General features: G+C 34.9%; 2 protein-coding genes and 1 pseudogene across 5 annotated transcripts; all 3 read right to left on the bottom strand.

Moving 5' to 3' along the window:
* Positions 1 to 300: 300 nt before the first annotated feature.
* HY5 (Basic-leucine zipper (bZIP) transcription factor family protein) lies at positions 301 to 4,247 on the bottom strand. 2 transcript variants are annotated; one of them, XM_020366565.3, is made up of 7 exons: positions 4,088 to 4,247; positions 3,070 to 3,265; positions 2,806 to 2,990; positions 2,227 to 2,344; positions 1,625 to 1,805; positions 1,363 to 1,519; positions 301 to 616 (listed from the first exon to the last, which is right to left on the bottom strand). In XM_020366565.3, exons 1-7 carry the CDS (start codon positions 4,166 to 4,168, stop codon positions 554 to 556), a joined length of 981 nt encoding a protein of 326 aa, XP_020222154.1. In that variant the 5' UTR covers positions 4,169 to 4,247; the 3' UTR covers positions 301 to 553. The 2 variants fall into 2 exon arrangements, with proteins under 2 accessions (XP_020222154.1, XP_029128587.1); XM_029272754.2 differs by lacking the exon at positions 4,088 to 4,247 and adding an exon at positions 3,871 to 4,010.
* A 1,787-nt stretch (positions 4,248 to 6,034) lies between these two features.
* Positions 6,035 to 8,604, bottom strand: LOC109804650 (disease resistance protein RUN1 pseudogene; annotated as a pseudogene).
* A 3,014-nt stretch (positions 8,605 to 11,618) lies between these two features.
* LOC109804649 (uncharacterized) lies at positions 11,619 to 17,658 on the bottom strand. Of its 3 annotated transcripts, none has more exons than XM_083068320.1 (8): positions 17,451 to 17,658; positions 14,969 to 16,227; positions 14,646 to 14,835; positions 14,054 to 14,157; positions 13,818 to 13,920; positions 13,430 to 13,719; positions 12,586 to 12,891; positions 11,619 to 12,383 (listed from the first exon to the last, which is right to left on the bottom strand). In XM_083068320.1, exons 2-8 carry the CDS (start codon positions 15,413 to 15,415, stop codon positions 12,024 to 12,026), a joined length of 1,800 nt encoding a protein of 599 aa, XP_082924446.1. In that variant the 5' UTR covers positions 15,416 to 16,227; positions 17,451 to 17,658; the 3' UTR covers positions 11,619 to 12,023. The 3 variants fall into 3 exon arrangements, with proteins under 3 accessions (XP_082924446.1, XP_082924445.1, XP_082924447.1); XM_083068319.1 differs by having other exon boundaries at positions 17,483 to 17,658; XM_083068321.1 differs by lacking the exon at positions 17,451 to 17,658 and adding an exon at positions 16,452 to 17,335.
* Between the last annotated feature and the right edge of the window lie 602 nt (positions 17,659 to 18,260).

The raw sequence follows: 18,260 nt of genomic DNA, 5'->3' as shown, positions 1-18,260 counted from the left end.
ATAAATATACGTTGATTTAATGTTATAATTAACTCATTAATTTTAAGGTCTTTATTTTTATAAAAAAATATTTTTTTTCTAATTTCTTAAAACGATATAATAATCAACAAAAATATGAAGGACAAGATGATTACTAAAAAGAATATCCCTTTAAATATATATATATATATATATATATATATATATATATATATAAAAGCTGAAAAACCTAATTACAAATTTAGTTTAGGACCTACTTGAAATTCTCAAAAAAAAAAAAAAAAAAAAAGGAACCAAATGATTATTAAACCTTGGTTAAAATGAGTCTCTAAAATTTGTTTGTATGATAATTGTATTACTCATAACAATGGAACATCAGGTCACACTATTATAGGATAAAGCATGTCTTAAGGTTCATCCTTTACATCACGGTATTCCAAACGCACACCTAGAAAAAATCATCAAAACTAATGATTAACTTTTTTTTCCTCTCTTTCTTGCTAATATATTCTCTCTTTTTCTCTCTGAATCTATTTCATCTCTAAGTTTTCTCTGCCAGTTTTTGTCATTATATTCATTCAGCATTATTAGTACCACTATTGCTCCCTCTCCTGCTTGCTGTTGTGTTCTTCAATATCTGCAAAGTCCAATAGCATACAGTTACATGATTGAGCAAAGATAAAGTTAGACAAAAGTGACACATTGTATGCAAATTTGGTAGTGCATATAAAGGTTCACTAAATAAATCACCAAATGTGGTCTGGTATGGGACAGGAGAAGGGGCCAGAATTTTCATCCCACACGGTTTCCTTAACCATATTGGATATTATGTGCATAAAGTCCTATCTGAAGTCTAATATGACCCTGATAGTAATAAATCATGGATAAGACAACATGGATATCCCCTTTTTTCCTTTCTAAAACAAATTTTGAGAACAAGTCAACAATAAACAAGAGCTAGAGCTGTTTGAAGAAACTTCTCCATAAGTACTTCAAATAAGAAAGAAAAATGAAATTAGTTTATCCATAAGCTAACATTAATTTATGCATAAACTAATTTATAGAAGTTTTCCTATATTAAATTCTCCAAAAACTTATTTTAAAACTTATGCATAAACTAATTTTAACTATTGAAAAAGCTAATTTCATTTTTTTCTTTCTATTTTCTTCTCCTATAAGTATTTATAAAGAAGTTTATCCAAACAGACTTCAAGTTAGGATTCCATTTTAAAGGTTCTGGTGTATCATTGAGCTAGTCACATAACCCATTTAAAGAACATCGTCGTCGCGGTGATAGTGTGATGATGAGTTAGAGACATGTATATAAACTGCTATGATGATGATAACGATGATGACATGGTAACAAAAGCAAAATTAACATACTTGTCTAAGCATTTGATTCTCATTCTGCAAAGTGGAAAGTCTTTCTTTGAGCTCTGTATTCTTCTTCTCCAAGTCTTTGACTCTTGTTTCCAAATCAATCAAGTATGCCTTCTTCCTCTCCCTTGCTTGCTGAGCCGAAACCCTATTCCTCAGTAGCCTATTTCCAGTTTCACAGCCCAATCAAACAAATTATAAATGCAATGAATCAATAGAAGGAAAAGAGGTTTCAGCTGATGCAAGACAGGAACAAGTTTATATATACCTTTTTAGCCGCTTGCTTTCTTTATCAGCTGGGCTTCTCCCTCTCTTCTTTTGTCCCTCTCCTGTCCCCTGAACACGTTCCGGACCACCAGTTGAACCGGCATCCGGCCGAGAGGCTGAAGTTCCAGCACTTTCACCTCCAATCTCCGGCACTCTTCTTATCTCTTCGTCACTCTCAGGACCTGGATCATGCCAAAATAGTTCAAACCCAATAAGTTATCTAGTCCAATAACGAATAACCATTCTGCTTAATGCAGATATTATATCAATTCATAAGTCTAGAGTTTAGACATTGAAAAGGGGTCTTTTGTAATTTAATTCAAAATATGTTATTTTGTTTTTTGTCACATAGTCCATGTAGTGTTCCAAAACTAGCAACCAAAGATCAATCTATGCTTAAACTAGCAACCAAAGATCAATCTATGCTTGCGGGACATGGTTTCCGCTGGCCAATTCAAAATAGTTTAAATTCATACATTAGAAGTATTAGGCAGAAAAAGATTGTAGCTCTTATAGGAACTGTAATAAAAAGATATTTTCTTTTAAGAACTATAATAACCATAAAATGTGATATGCTGTCATCATTTCTGGTTAACTCCATACCTAGTTGCTTTGGATCAGCATAGGGAAGTGAGTGAGCCTTTTCGGATTGACCCATAGGACCTGACGTAGTTTGCATAGATTGAGCCTCAGAAGCAGCGCATGGAATCTCACCAGACACCTGACAATAAAATGACACAATTATTTAATATTAGTATACTATTATTACAAAATGATGTACCAAATACGAGCAGAGGATTATTTACCAACTGACTGTTAATGAAGTCTACAGGTAAAATACGTATGTTATTTCATGAAATATAACATATAATACTGATTGCAGTGTATAAATTACAAAGTGTAAACAAAAATAACATATTAGTCAATATCTAATCACGCTACACAAGTGATAAAAATACATAATTACACTGTTATGCATAGGTAAGAAATCACAACATTAAAGTGAAAACATAGAGTAAGACTCCTATGGTTTCATAACTTTCAAACTTTACTCAAGCTAGTCCAAATTTGAGTCCGAGCAAGTTTTGACCAATAGTGAATTTACAATTTCACACATTTCTGTTGGCACACATGTGATTTCAGCCTAGTTGAGAATCTCAAAATCAGTTAAAAATACGTTACCATTTGCCCATTTGCTAGATGTGGATTTGGTATTTGAGAATCATGTCCAGAAGATGAAGAGAGGTCAGCATCTTCTTCCCATTGCATCCCTGCGTTGGAATTGTTTCCTTGGCCATAGTTGATCTCATTATCTAGATCATCAGCATCGTCTTCATCGTCATCATCTCCCTCCACTCGAGCCCCCTCTGATATCCAGATTCATTTTGCTCATTACAAATTCTGATGAGAGAGACCAAAAAACATAACATTTATGCACAAGCTAACCTTGGTGACTTGTGAATCTAGTCTTGCACTGGGGACAAGATTGGTTCACAGTTTTCAACTGATACTCATAACAAGAATGACAAATTGGGAAGCCACACTCATGGCAAGCAACAAAGACATCTCCAGTGGCTGTTAATCCAATGGTATCACCACATATTTGACAAATCTGACCATTCAAATTCTTCACGGGTTTGGACTGCAAGGTATATAAATTATACAAGTCAGAATTAAAATTACATAAGAAAAACTTTAGCCTATGCAGATCAATCTCTTGCAAGATTATATGCAAAAATGACAACCTCAATCCACAAAATTAAGAATGGCTAACAAGTATGATTCCATCATGACCACGAATTTTGACAAAAAATAGTGATGAAATCATTACATGCATCAGGATCAGACAATCAGTTACAGTTATCAACCAATTTTCATTAACAATACCAAACTGCAAACTATGATCACAGTTATTCCAAGAGCCAATGACCTCATCCAAAGGCTAAACTGGACTCTTTCAATGACAAACTTCTCAATTCTCAGCGACTACATAAAGATTCAAATCCACGCATTGTTTGATAATAACAAATTCATACTAAAGCATCAAATTCAACTCCTCAACACCTCATCAAGAAATACACCATCAATGGTAAAGCACACCAGCAATCAAACATATCAAGATCCAACCATCCTAGCTAAGTTAAAGACCCTGCAGACACTTCCTACAAACAAATCCAACCCACACCCAAAAAAAGAATGTTTAGTTAAATGACAAAAAAAAAAGTTGCAAAAATAACCAACCCAAACCTTCAAGAAAGGAGAAGAAGAAAAACAGGCCACTCCTACATACTCTCTGAAAAGAATAAAACTTGTATGACTCATTTCCATTGTAAGCATAAAAACTCAAGCTTTGAAGTCAATCACACACAGTGAAGGAACAAATAAAAAAAAAAAAAAGACAGACATGGTCTTCATCAAAAGTCCCATGAAGTAAAAGTGTTGAAACAAAGCAAGAAACACGGACCCCACTATCAGAACCGTGTCTAACTCTAACAAGTTCGTTCCTTTCACGCGACCCAGTTACCATTCCGCCACTCTGTTTCATCTTCTTCTCCGAAACCTTCCCCCACTTCACTCTCTCTCTCTTACTTCAGTTGTTGTTCCCGCTGCCATGTTCTGTGGTTCTAAGCGTATCTGTGGCCGTTGGATCTTTCATGATCTAACGGTGACGAAGGGGTGATCGTGGAGCAACGTGAACCATGTCGAATTCGCTTAATCAAAGGCTAGTTGGGAGAGATCGTGGACGATTTGGGAGCGTTGGATTGTGTTCCATCGGACGGATGAGAGTTGGGATGAGGGGGACCACGTGGCATGTGCTGTGCTGCTTTTGCCTTTTCTGGAAGAAAACCCAATTAATAAGTACTCATTATTGTCATTTTTTTTATTATATTAAATGGGTTCAAGAGTTGGAGATGAGTTTGGGAGGCATGAAGTAAGGGACTGAAAGCACCAAATAGTTAAGGTTTAGGTATAATAAAGAAACTAAAAATAACAATTCATTTCAGAACAAAACAATATGTACAACCACCAATATGTAACAACCTTAAGGTATCATTAATATTATCCTACACATGGACCATTATGATACTTTTTAGAGAATTTAAAAGGATAATTGATAAACAACTCAAACAAATTTAACGGGCCTAACGGGCCTGTTTCTGTATTGGGCTTGGGGTCCAACAAGTTCCCCATTTCCATTGGTTGTGGGCCCAACTCTGACTCATTACTAGAGATTTGAGTAATGGATTCTCATTCAAAAGCTTCCTTGGTACTACTACTAATTAGCTTAAACCCCGATGTTGTAGCATATATTGGGAAGACCCCGCACTCTTTTATCTTGTCTTTTGTCTTGGTGTGAAATAAGTATGCATATTCAAATGTAAATGTTATGTTGCTGAAATGATCACACGCTTCACTTATTCCATCAAATTTTATGATGTCATGATACCAAAGTAACACGTGATCTGAAGTGAAATTTTTGAAATGTTTCTTCTTCACGTCCCAGCCGATATTTGTGCCATCTTGATTGATAGAACATGAAACACCACCATAACCATATTTGGTTGATCCCTTGGGAAGAACAATGCAATAAATGAAACCACACAAGTCAGATTTTGGAAGATAAGAAATAGTTATTGAATTGTCTGCTGTACAAATCCCACAATCGTTGGTAACATGGACTCCCAAGAAGAGGAAATATGCATGGTCATCATTATACGCAGGATTATCAAGATATTGTTGGTGTAAGTAGGGTATGTGGCTCTGTAACATGTGTTTTAACACTAGCTGTTGAGTGAAGTCTGACTCCAGAGAAGTGCAGTTAATGGCTATCAACAGTTGCAGGGATGGTGGAAGTTCAAGCAAGCTTGAGATATTAGTTCCAGATAGATCTAATATTTCTAAAGAAGATAAGTGGACAATGTTGTTCCCAATAAACTTTAGATTGTTACAATCCTTTAGAGAAAGAAAAGTAATCTTAGGCCAAATTGATGGTTGCAATGAACATATTGCTGTGCCAGCTAAGTTCAATTCTTTTATTTCCTCTGATGTCACCGAGAATTCCTTGAGAGATGAACAACCTTCAGCAAAAAGTCTCCGGAGAGATTTTGAATGAACATGGAGCTGACACAAGCTTACACATTTATAAAGAAAAATAACTTCAAGTCTTTCAGCTTTGGATAAGTCTGGAACCTCAATCAAGTCTCGGGAGCCCCAAAGGTAAATTATCTTTAAATTCACAAGATTCTGCACAAGAAAGATACGTCAGATTTTTAAGAAATTGTTAATTCCACAATCATGAACCTTACATCAAGAGAAAATTAAGCATACATAAAAGCACATAATCCTATGTGTGGCTCTAGGGAATGAGCTTCATTTGAGGTAGCACAAGAACAGTTACCACTTATGACTCAATTGTACCATTGCAAATTGAAAGGAAAATGTGGTATGTATGGATAGACACATTCATACCTGAACCCCATTCCAAAGCTTCTTAAGCTTGCTTTCATGCATGCGAAACTCTACAAGCTGTTCAGCACAAAAGTTAGACGGCAAAGACTCGAGACAAAATCTATCCCAGTGAAGGTATCTCAATTTATCATGCAATGACTTAAGACCATTAGAAAGGCAAACATTAAATCTGTTATACCGCCAACCTTGAATTTGAAGAAATCTTAGGTTAGTCATCTTTGAAAGAGAATCAGAGCTCAAACATAGATCCCCAGTTAGTTTATACAAATCTAAAATTATGCCTTCAACAACATCAGTTCCCTGACAAACAAAAATTAAAATAAATAATTAGCTAAGACTATCATACTTGTGCATTCTAAATGGTACATGTGTTATCAAATAAAAGACATTGCATCTTCCACTTACCTTGTTATATTTCAATACATCATGTACTTCCTCATGTCTCCACAAACGACTTCGTCTTCCAGGGTCTTTAATACATTCTTGACGAACGATTTCTTGACCCAATTCCTGTATCAAGTCATGCATTTCTATCCGGTTGTCATCTGAAATAGTTACAAGAGCTTTATCTAAAAGGACTTCTATTCCAGATGCTGCAAAGAAATCAGAAGCTTCGAGTATTCCTATTACCCAGTCTTTATAATTCCTTTTGAAGAAGCATGCAATGTCTAAAAAAATGTCTTTTTGAGAATCATCTAAGCCATCATAGCTTAATTTTAATACCTTGTGAATTTCCATATTGGAAATCTTTTGGAGTTTTCTCAGTTCACTTTCCCATACCTCTTTACTTTTTCGACGAAGACTTGCACCCATCACTTTTAAAGCTAATGGAATACCTTTGCAATAGGAAATTACTTTTCTTGACAAATCTTCATATCCATCTTTAGGTTGTTTTTCTCCAAAAACAGTCAAACAGAAGAGCTGAAGAGAGTGATGAGAGCTCAATTCCTCAACATGATATATTTCATCAGTTAGGCCAAGTATTTGCTTATTTCTAGTTGTAACAATGACTCTACTTCCTGGTCTCAACAAATCATAATTTATTAATGTTTCTAATTGTTCTGAAGTAGCCACATCATCCAACACAATGAGAGATTTTTTATCTTGAAGCTTACTCATATCGAATTCTTCCCATACATCTGTTACGAAACGTTTTCCTTCAAACTCGTGAGACAGTTTGTCATATAAAGCAGAAGCAAGAGTTGTCTTACCTATGCCACCCATACCCCATATTCCAGGGTCCTAACTTCACTTGGTCCAGTTTTCAGTAATGATTCAATCCATTCACAATGTTCTTCAATTCCAACCAATCCTTTACGTTGGTTTTGGTATCTAGGAGGCAATTTTCTCAAAACATCTTCAACGATGTCCTTAAGTAACTCAGGATCAGTCCTAGCATATGAAAAGGAAAACAAAAGAAAAATAAATGATCGTGTTACAAGTCTAACAAATTAGAAAATAAAACAGAACTATAAAATGATTATGATCAGTATGGTGGCGTAGTAGAGATTAGAGAATAACAAAGAAACAATTGGGGAAGGAAAATGCGATGGCTTAGAGGAGATAATCAATGCCTCTGCTTTCTCTATGCAATGAACTTCCTAAATAAAATACTATGAAAGGTGTTTTTCTGCAAAATCATGCTCAATTTAGAATCAAATTTGGTTCACTCAATTTAAAATAATACATTGTCTATCTCATTATCATTTTATTTACATATAAGTTTGAGAGTCCCACCCAGATAAATTGGCTGCTTCAGTGAGAGCAGCTTTCCATTTGTTGTAGTTGGATTCCCCCACATGTTTTGCAAAGGCTTGCTCATAGCTCCCAGTTTGCTTCCTCACATGGGAAGGATCTATGTCATAAAATATTGGTATTACAATTTGTCCTTGATCTTTCTTGCAATCTAAAATCATGATAAGTTCACCCAAGCACCACTTTGAAGAAGCATAGTTCTCGAAGAAGACAACAATAGATACATGAGAATCTTTGATGGCTTTGATGAGTGCCGGTGAGATTTCATCTCCCTTTTCAAGTTGTTCATCTATATAGGTCTCAACTTTCTTTTGTCTCAAAGCTTCGTAAAGATGGCTTGTGAAGTTCCTGCGTGTGTCTTCACCTTGAAAGCTTAGAAAAACGTCATATTTTTTTGAAGACGACATACAGAAGAGTTAGAGGAAGAAGCAACAACACTTATCATTCGTTGCTCAGCCAATATGAATTCCAAGTGCTGCACCTGCAATGATTATAACACTACAAATGAAGAAGTAAAAGAAGTTTTTTGTTTCAATGTGTTTTTGTCACTTGTCCTTAATAATATTAGTTGGAATTCATAAATCTCTCTAATATGAGATGGAATAACTCAAAGGTTATATGATTTTTCAGGAGTTTTGTGATCCAAGGAAATTGCTTTTGACTTGGTAAAGCTAATAGTACATTTGAACATAACAGAAGCTCGGTAAACAATTAGACATAAAGTAAAATCACTGGGGTCGGTTTAGTGGTAAAAAGTTTGGTAGTATGCATAGAGTTTTAGGTTTTGAGTTTGTTGTCGTCATTGTAATTCTGACTAATAAAAAAATATAGTTATAAAAAGCCTAATTAATAACATGAAAAATGAATCTAAACTTCACATTACACAATAGCAGTATCAGTGGAAGCCTAAACTCCACACTTCAAATTCAAATTAATAATTCATGTAGATGAACAGAGAATTTATAGGCTAAGTGATTCTAGATTTTCAGTTGTATAACCCCACTTAGGACCCCGAAAGCAAAGATTGTTAAAATAGAGGAAAAACTTAGATTTGTAATTTAACTTTTCTTGACTGGCCTGGAATAAAACCTTAAATGTTTGTCTTGACCAATGTTTGCTTGCTTTCTATCGAACAAAATAAGGTTGAAGTCCAATATGCATGGCTCAACTATTGTTAATAATAGTAGGGTTTATCACTAAATTATGCTTAAACAAGCATACACTGAGAGAAGCATTGTTAGAATAGTGGATATAAGTCTAACTCAATCCTAGAAAACCGGCTTGTAAGGTGAGGGTTGTTTTCCACTTATATACTATTTAATTGCCTAATCTCTAGTCGATGTGGGACTTGGGTTTTTCCCAATACACCCCCTCACGTCCAGCACTATTGGGCTTGGTACGTGGATAAATGCCTTTTTAATGATCTAGGATTGGCGAGACTTGGGTTTTTCCCAATACACCCCCTCACACCTATGAGGCATGCATCAATGGTGGGTGACCCATTTTTAAAGTGGATCTAAATGGCTCTGATACCATGTTAGAATAGTGGATATAAGTCTAACTCAATCCTAGAAAACCGGCTTGTAAGGTGAGGGTTGTTTTCCACTTATATACTATTTAATTGCCTAATCTCTAGTCGATGTGGGACTTGGGTTTTTCCCAATACACCCCCTCACGTCCAGCACTATTGGGCTTGGTACGTGGATAAATGGTGAGTGACCCTTTTTAATGATCTAGGATTGGCGAGACTTGGGTTTTTCCCAATACACTCCCTCACACCTATGAGGCATGCATCAATGGTGGGTGACCCATTTTTAAAGTGGATCTAAATGGCTCTGATACCATGTTAGAATGGTAGATTTAAGCCTAACTCAACCCTACAAAACCAGCTTGTAAGGTGAGGGTTTCTTTCCACTTATATACTATTCAATTGCCTAATCTCTAGTCGATGTGGGACTTGAGTTTTTCCCAATACACTCCCTCACGTCCAGCACTATTGGACTTGGTACGTGGATAAATGGTGAGTGACCCTTTTTAATGATCTAGGATTGGCGGGACTTGGGTTTTTCCCAATAAGCATTGAGATCATTAGATGGAAAAGAACATAAATTTGGAAGCCACATGTTCACACCAGCATAGACATTAAACAGGTAGCAGCAAGTCGTAAGTCCAAGGTGCTTGTATTGTTTATACTTTCTAGCTTAACCCTTGCTTAACACAACATTAGATTAAAAATTTAAACTAACATATCAGCCACAATTCACTAATCTAATTAGATGATGAATCAGAACAGCAATTAGAAGCTCATGTTCTTAGAGCTATTAGTTTAAAAAAAATAATGGAAGCATCCAAAGTGAGCTTAACCAAATAATACCAAGAATATAGATGCATGTCTTTATGCACTTGAATGAAAAGTTCATGTTGTCACTCATCTTTTGAAGACCAATATCTATTTTCTCAAGCAACATTTGAATAAACCATCGATTTAGTAGCTCAATTATTTCTCACTCCTAAATTTGAGACAAATTTGGTAGATTTTTCAGTACTTGATGGACTACTTAATGATTTCTAATATCTGAGGACTGAGGGATTAATTATATAATTTCCATACTTTAAGGATCACTCAGTGGAGAGAGTAATACTTTAGGAATGAAATTGAGGGTTTACTCCATTCCACTAAGGCAACATTCACATTCTTAGGCAGTCTCTTTCAGCTAAAACATGGGAAAACAAGGAAAATATCAAATTAGCCATATCATTTCATCATCTGTTATTTCTATTCAGAGGTAAATGTAATACTGAAAATAGAGAAGAAGACCTTACCACAGAACCAATCCAACTTCTTCCAACAGAGAACAATACACTGATTCTTAACTTCAACACAAGAACTTCTTAGGCGCAGCAAAAATAGCTAGACAGCAATTGTATAGTTCACATGACAAAACGTTTAGACTTTCTTCAACTATATATGAAAGAAGAATTGGACAAGAGACGTAAGATGTAAATATACTGTTAATTTCATGCTCGTTTATGAGAAGTTTAATATGCTATAATTCTGTTGACTCATTTCTTTAGAATTTCATGCACTTTCTGAGAAGGTTCTTCCTAGTGGAGTTCAAGATCCACAAACACGTTCCGTGGACTTTATTAAAGACTCACATACCAACAGGCTCCGTTGACTATATTTTGACAACGCAAAAGCATGAGTACTATGCTTTTTTAAATCACTTTTTATTACTACTTGAACTACGTTCACCTCATCAAGACATACACCATCAATGGTAAAGCACACCAGCAATCAAACATATCAAGATCCAACCATCCTAGCTAAGTTAAAGACCCTGCAGACACTTTCTACCAACAAATCCAACCCTCACACACAAAATGAATGTCTAGTTAGGCTAAAGCTTAATTTAAAATTGAATGGCTCATCTTTTATTTATAAGGAAAAGTTAAGTTTAAATTGATTCAAGTCAAACACGCTCTTGCATTCATATTAAAGGAATAAACAAAACTATGTTTACTCATGCTTTTAGTCTAAAAAAATATAGTTGTCTACTTTAATAGTTCTTGCAATATGGTTTTTTTTTTTTTTTTTGGTCCTTGATATTAGTTTGTTACTACTTTAATGTTAACGTTTATGTTACGCAAAATTATTACATGATTGTACTTAATAGAGAAGTGCTAATATTACGGGGGGAAAGTGGGAAAAATACGAGGATAATTTTGAAAAGCATGTTTTATATATATTAAAATAAAAAAAAGAGATATAAATAAACTGAATTTATTATAAGTATGCATGAATGCAATACAAGGAGGGTTAGAAATACAATAATTGCAAGAGGAAATTTTAGTGCCTACACTTCCCTTTAGGGAAATAAGAGAGGATGGTTGATATGCCCGATTAAAACAAAGTCACATACCAAATAAAACAACTCAAAGCTAGAAGGAAGCACATTTAGATTTGTTATAATGCATTGTTTGTTGAAGATGAATAAATTCATCTTTTTTCAAATATATATACTCTTGCAAAACGTTAGTATTTTTCTTTATACAACTGTTCAAATACATAAAAAAGGGCTAGTTAATTCAGTGATTTAAAGATTGAGAAACCATGTATACTCAAGAAACAGTTTTGTGGATGCAAGGGTCATCAACAATAGCATAAAATTGCTTCACTTTCTCCTCCGCTTTCTTCGTCTTCCGTCACTCCCACTGTCACTTTCATCAGAACTTGCCGAGTCTGACTCTGAAATGGCTGTCCCTGAATCCGATGAATCAGAACTCCCTGACTCATCATCTGATTCAGATTCTGAAACTTGTTTCTGTTGTTGCATGATTAGATGTGGCATATTCTTCAAATACTCACGTAGGTTCTCAGTAAGACCGCCTAGACCAATAGATGTAAAGAAGTTAATGCAGAACCTTGTGTTTTTTGGATTGTCTTTTGGAAATATGGATTCAAAAGATTCTAGCATTGTTGGATCATTTAACCGCTCATTTAGCAGCCGAATTCCAAGATGTTCTGATAATTCCTGCAACATTACAAACTGAAATCAACATCCACATACAGATGCGCATAATTTATGCAATATAGAAGATAACGAGCCCCCAAAGATTTTGCAGGTCTCATAATAAAACAGTATGTTTCTAAACCATAATTCAAAATTGGTGAAATAATAACGCAAATGCATAGAAAAACAAAAAATAGGAATATTGGAGTTTGATTCTCGGTACCTGGAAGAGAATCTTAATAAATATACGTGAAGATGAAGTTGTGTCCTCTTCAGTCAATCGTATATATGATAAAACATGCCAAGGTAGTGCATCTGTGCCATGTAAATGAGCAAAAAACTTTGCCACATTTCGCAGTTTATTCGTTTCCAGTCGGTGAATCATCGAGTACTGCTGCACAAAGCACTTCTCAAAATTTTCTTGATGTACTTTGTTGATCATGCAGAAACGCTGCCCCAGAAGACCATAATATCGAAGATAAGTTCTCTCTTGGCTGCAACATTCCAAAAGCATAATGCACAATTCCATCTGCAGCCAATAATACAAAATTACAAAATTATGATTATTAAGTAATTAAAAGGTACAACTGAATGAGCCAAAAAAAAAAATGGAGGATGATACATCAGATGCTGGAAACTAATGTCTAATCTGTGTAAATGCATACAGATGCAGCCTATGCTTATAATTTATAACAGTAGACATGATGCAATAGGAGCACTAGTTCTTTAAAAGAGCATCAAATTAGATAACAAATAAAACAAAAGAACCAAATTATTGCGCACCCAAGTGACACTGAATTAAATACTAATCTATATGATCAAAAAGTGCCAAGATTCAAATTGGCAAATTAGTTATTAGTTATTATATACAAGGGAGAGATTAAGAAATAGAGCATTCAGCTTTTTCAATAAAATCACACCAATAGTTGAACTAGATTTTAATGTTCTTCCATATTATTAAAATACACATTTAATGTACCCAAAAAAAATTAGAATAAGAAGAAAAAGGCAGCAACTAGATAGTTTAGCAATAGAACAGTAACTGCTAGCAGAGATTCTGAGCTCACCTCTTGACCTGACTCTAGCTTAATTTTCAGAAGCTTATGACCAGCTTCCTCAAAATCAACACTAGACATAATTGTTAAGTATATTGTCCTTCGAAGATTGACAAGATTTGTCTCTGTTTCATCTTTAATTTGCATCTTTTCTTCTTCCTCTTCATCATCTTCATCATCATCTGACTCACCATCCAAGCCTTCTTTGTCATCATCCTCAGATTCCTCACCCAGCATTGATTTCTTCAACTCTTCATAGCGCTTCTCATTCTCCAGGAAATTGGGGTCTGGCTTGAATATATCTGAAGAATAACAAAATGGAAAATAAAGAAATCACAATGACATATGACCACAATTAATCAAATTAGAAACAGATAAAACTTATAGATTCAATATTTACCAAGGGAAATCTCTGGATCTATCTCCTCATCCAAGGAGACTTCATGAGTTAACTGATCTTCCTGCTCTACAAGATCTAGTTCAGGACGAACAGCTGGATAGCCCTGTAAATGCAATGCGACCATCATAACACATTTCAATTTCAAACTATTTGATTAAACTGATTAGCAAAAGAGTTGACATTCTGTGTTATTTTGTTTAAGTTCAATTCCTATCAAAAACATTAAAAAGAAGTACCTGAAACTTGGCTTTTCTTATTGCAAATAAGCCTTCAATAAGAAACTGAACCCGCTTGTCAATTTCTCCTTCGTGTAGTATTCCACGAAAACGCTCAAAGATACCTGCAAAACTACAAATCCTATTTATCAAGGAAGATCGACAACTGAAATTAATCTCATGCATCATTCGCACATATACATAAGTGTCTAGCATAAGCATATTTCTGCAAGCTTGCAGGAACATAAACAAATATAAACCAGGAGAAAACCCAAGTGGATGCAGTTGGGTAGAGGCGTAGAGCAATAATTAGATACATAATTAGATTACAGAGGTATAGGAGGATATGTGATCCTCCCTAAAAAAGGAAAATGTAAACAAAAGGGACAAAAAAAGGCATAAATGGAACAAAGCTAACCAGTCAGGCAGTCTCTAAATACATCTAGCAAACATATTTTTGCTTTGCTTTCAGAATTATAATTATTTAGAATACTTAATTCTTAGAATCAAATAACTCAAAACAAGTTGCAAAACTTAATTCTCAGAGAAAAGACAATGTTTACAAATAAAACCCAAAGCACACTGTTACCCTATAGTTTGAGGGAATACCCACCATGAAGACCTTTAGGTGAGAGATCCTGCAGTATTGAACCGCATTCTGTGACAAAACCAACAGCTACTTCAACACTGTCATCAGTAGGTTTTTCAAGTAAAACTGTGAGTAACTCAAGAGCAATAATCTCGTGAGCCACTTGCTGATTCACCAGATGCGCTATAAATTTAACAGCTGCTAGTAATTGAGGCTATAAATGATAAAAGACAATGAAAAAGTCAGAAACAAAGACAAATAAAAGTAAAGTTTGAATTGAACCATAAAAATGATCCCAGTTAAAGAACACGCATTAAATTATAAGAAAAAGTGGAGTCATCACATACCTTGTCATTCCGTTTATAAGCTCTCTTAAGCTGCAAAACAATTCTTCTTAGCAAAAGACCCCCCACCTCAGGAAACTTAGTATTAACAACAGCAACCAAGGCAGCAAAAACATCCGTAAATCCTGGAGATGCCATCTGTGACTTCATACATGACCGACAAAAGAGTCCCCTTCCCCGGATCAAATTTTCTGAAAACAATTCCGGAATTATATTTTTTATATTAGTAGCATTAACCTTTTTTACAAGCCCATTTATACTTTTTCTCAAAGCATCCCAAGTTAACCTTTGATACTCTACACTACTCTTATCCTCAACTTCTTTCATCATCATTGCCATCTTAAATGGGGGAATGTAAACACCTCCACTCTTTCCCAAATTAGATGCATCACCATTCAGGTTACCTCCCATGATTGTTGTTGGCCGTTGTGGATTAGCATCTTCAACCATTCTTCCATTTCCATCCTCTCTCTTCCTACTTTCTACTTGTCGCTTGTTGGCATCCTTCTCTCTACGGTTCCTCTCATTGTCACCATCCTCTTCAACTTTAGGCCTCCTATCCCTCTCCAATTTCTAGGCAAACCCCCTATCATCTTCCTCTAAATCATGATGTGCACGACGATCCCTATCACTGTTACCACCCTTTTCAACTTTACGCCTCCTATCCCTATCCCTATATCTATCTCTATCCCTTTCCCTATCTCTAACCCTTTCAGATTTCTTGGCTAGCTCCCGACGATCCTCTTCCTCTGAATCATGACGCCCATGGTGATCCTTAATTTTCCATCTATCTTCCTCCTCACCTCCACGCCATCTATCACCACAATCCAATTTGTGACTATCCTTCTCCCCTCGTCGTTCACCCTCATTATCCCTTCGACGAGGCTCCCTACCACCACTGCCATCTCCTTCATCATCTCTCCCACCATGTCCATCATAACACCGCCGCAATCTCTCATCCTCTTCCTTTTCTTCCCTACCCCTCTTGTTATTCACAATCTGACCTTCCTCTTCAGAGCTCTCAGCTTCCTCCTTTCTCTCCTTAACTCTATTCTTCATCTCACTTCGCATTCTTTCTTCTATTGAATCACTCCCACCATTGCCCTCCCTATGATAGCGGTCTGATTTGGAACTCTTCTTCTTACTACTCCCACCACCACGTCGATGCCTATCCCTCTTAACATGCTCAGATTCGCTACCACTTCATTTTCTCGTGTCATTCTCACTCTCGCTACTGCTTTGTCTCCTTGCCATGCCAAACCCTAGTCAAATTGAACATAAGCCAAATTCAAATTTGGAAAACACAGAGAAACTAGATACAAGATCAAAAATCAAAGGAACGAGTAATTAGAGAAAAGAAAAAGGACAAAGCAATTAGGTGCTTGGAAAAAGCGTGTGGTTAGTAGAACGGTCTACGGAAAGAGGTGAAACCATGAGGTGTGAATGAACATACAGATACAAAGAAGATGGAAAAGTGAGTAACAACCTTAGGTCGTGAATCACATAACTATGAGATAGAATGGCGCCGATGCAGAAAGGTTTGCTTGCACACACTATCGGGTTGCGAATGAGAATGAGAACAATGACGGTGAAAGGGCTCTGATGTAGGTTTCAGTATTCCTTGAGCAAAGTTTTTGCCCCCTCTTCCTAATTCTTTTTGATTTCAATGACTTCAATTTATTGTGAACTAGAACAATACAAGTGCATTTGCCACCTCTACAACTTTTTGGTCAATTTCCCTAGACCTTAATTTCCCAGCATGATTAATTATCATTTTCCCCACATCATTGTCTTTTAATTTTTTTAGCACCACAAACTTTGGCAGCAAATGACGCAACATTATTGAAGTCCCTATTTTTGTACCACCAATAACATACTTTGAACCACATGCATTACATTTAGCCTTTTCTTTACCATCTTTTATACCAATTCTATTAAAATAATCCCAAACTGTAGAAGTAGTTACCCTAGGCCTCTTACTTTCTCTATCAACATCATTACCCTCTTTTACAATCTCTTTTGGGATTGATGGCAAAGATTCATTTAAATTATAGTTAACACATTGTTCATCTACAGTTTCAAAATCCATTCTGTATAATATAATGTGAAATTAGAGACTAAATAAATCACAGCCACATATACAACACAGTCAGTAGTACACTATGAAAAAGAACTATACCTATTAAAATTAAAATTCAAGAACTAAAAGTCCAAGAACTAGGGGTGTTAAAATTAAAATCAGTAAACATTTAATAGCTATAAACAATCAGTAAAAATCAGTACATAATCAGTAAAAAGAAAAATATACACAATCAGAGCGTGCTCGTGAAATCAGAACTATACACAATTGCTACACAACACACAATCAAAATTGAAATATTAAAAAATATACACAATCAGTAAATCAGTAAAATATTAAATAGCTATACACATTCAGTAAATCAGAATTAAAATATTAAATAGCTATACACAATCAGAACTATACGTGCGTGTATCCAAATGCAAAATCACCAGTACCGTGGCGGTGCGCGGTGGCGTGGCACGACGGAGCACGGTGCACGGTGGCGGTGCTGGATCACGACTCACGAATAGAAGAGCGCGGAGACAGAGAAGAAATCGAAAACGGGCAAGCCCTAACCCTTCTTCAATTTTCTTTAATAATTGGGCAGTGGAATTTTCTGAATTTATGAAACTTGCCAAAAAAAAAAAAATAGTTCAACCCGACATGAGACAAGATGAGCTGAGTTGACTCATAAATTATGGTTGATTTTGATGGTTTTAGTTTTATATATGTTAAAATTATATTTATTTAAAGAATTATTTTTATATATTATAAGATAATATAATTAATTGTTTAAATTATTTTGAAAATATAGAAAAAAAAAATAAAAGTATTCAAATTAAATATAGTCTTATATATATTTCTTATTTTATTTAAAATATTTATTAAAAGATAAGATTTGTTTACAATATGAAAAAATATTTTGAAATTTATAAAGAATTTAACTTACATTAAATTTAAATATTTTGTAACTTTAAAATGTAATATGCTAAATGTCTTTAATTATTTTACAATTATATTATAAATAAAAATTTATAATATTTATAATTTTATAAATAATATTTTTAATATTTTCTGTAGATTAATAAAAAGTTATTGAAAATGAGAGTGACAAAATGTGTTGTATTTTGTTTTGTCAATTTGTTTTGTTGCATCTCGTCTGTTTAATAAAGTGAATTTGAAATTCTAACTCACCTTATTTATAAAATGTATTTTTTTTTACAGCATGAAAAT

This window comes from Cajanus cajan, chromosome 2 (assembly GCF_000230855.2).
Source record: "Cajanus cajan strain Asha chromosome 2, NIPB_CcT2T_4, whole genome shotgun sequence".
NCBI classification, from domain to species: Eukaryota; Viridiplantae; Streptophyta; class Magnoliopsida; order Fabales; family Fabaceae; genus Cajanus; species Cajanus cajan.
The sequence above is the reverse complement of the archived record's forward strand: the minus strand, read 5'-3'. Positions and strand labels throughout refer to the sequence as shown.

Bases quoted from the DNA above. Each gene is read 5' to 3' on its own strand.
- HY5 (XM_029272754.2), bottom strand. From the start codon at position 3,960: ATGCTTACAATGGAAATGAGTCATACAAGTTTTATTCTTTTCAGAGAG. The intron at 2,345-2,805 runs GTAACGTATTTT...TTTTATTGTCAG, and splicing joins ATCTAGCAAATGGGCAAATG to GTGTCTGGTGAGATTCCATG. The intron at 617-1,362 runs GTATGTTAATTT...TGGACTTTGCAG, and splicing joins AGAATCAAATGCTTAGACAA to ATATTGAAGAACACAACAGC.
- LOC109804649 (XM_083068320.1), bottom strand. From the start codon at position 15,415: ATGGTTGAAGATGCTAATCCACAACGGCCAACAACAATCATGGGAGGT. The intron at 12,892-13,429 runs GTGAGCTCAGAA...TATTGGCTGCAG, and splicing joins AGCTAGAGTCAGGTCAAGAG to ATGGAATTGTGCATTATGCT. The intron at 12,384-12,585 runs GTACCGAGAATC...GTAATGTTGCAG, and splicing joins TTATTAAGATTCTCTTCCAG to GAATTATCAGAACATCTTGG.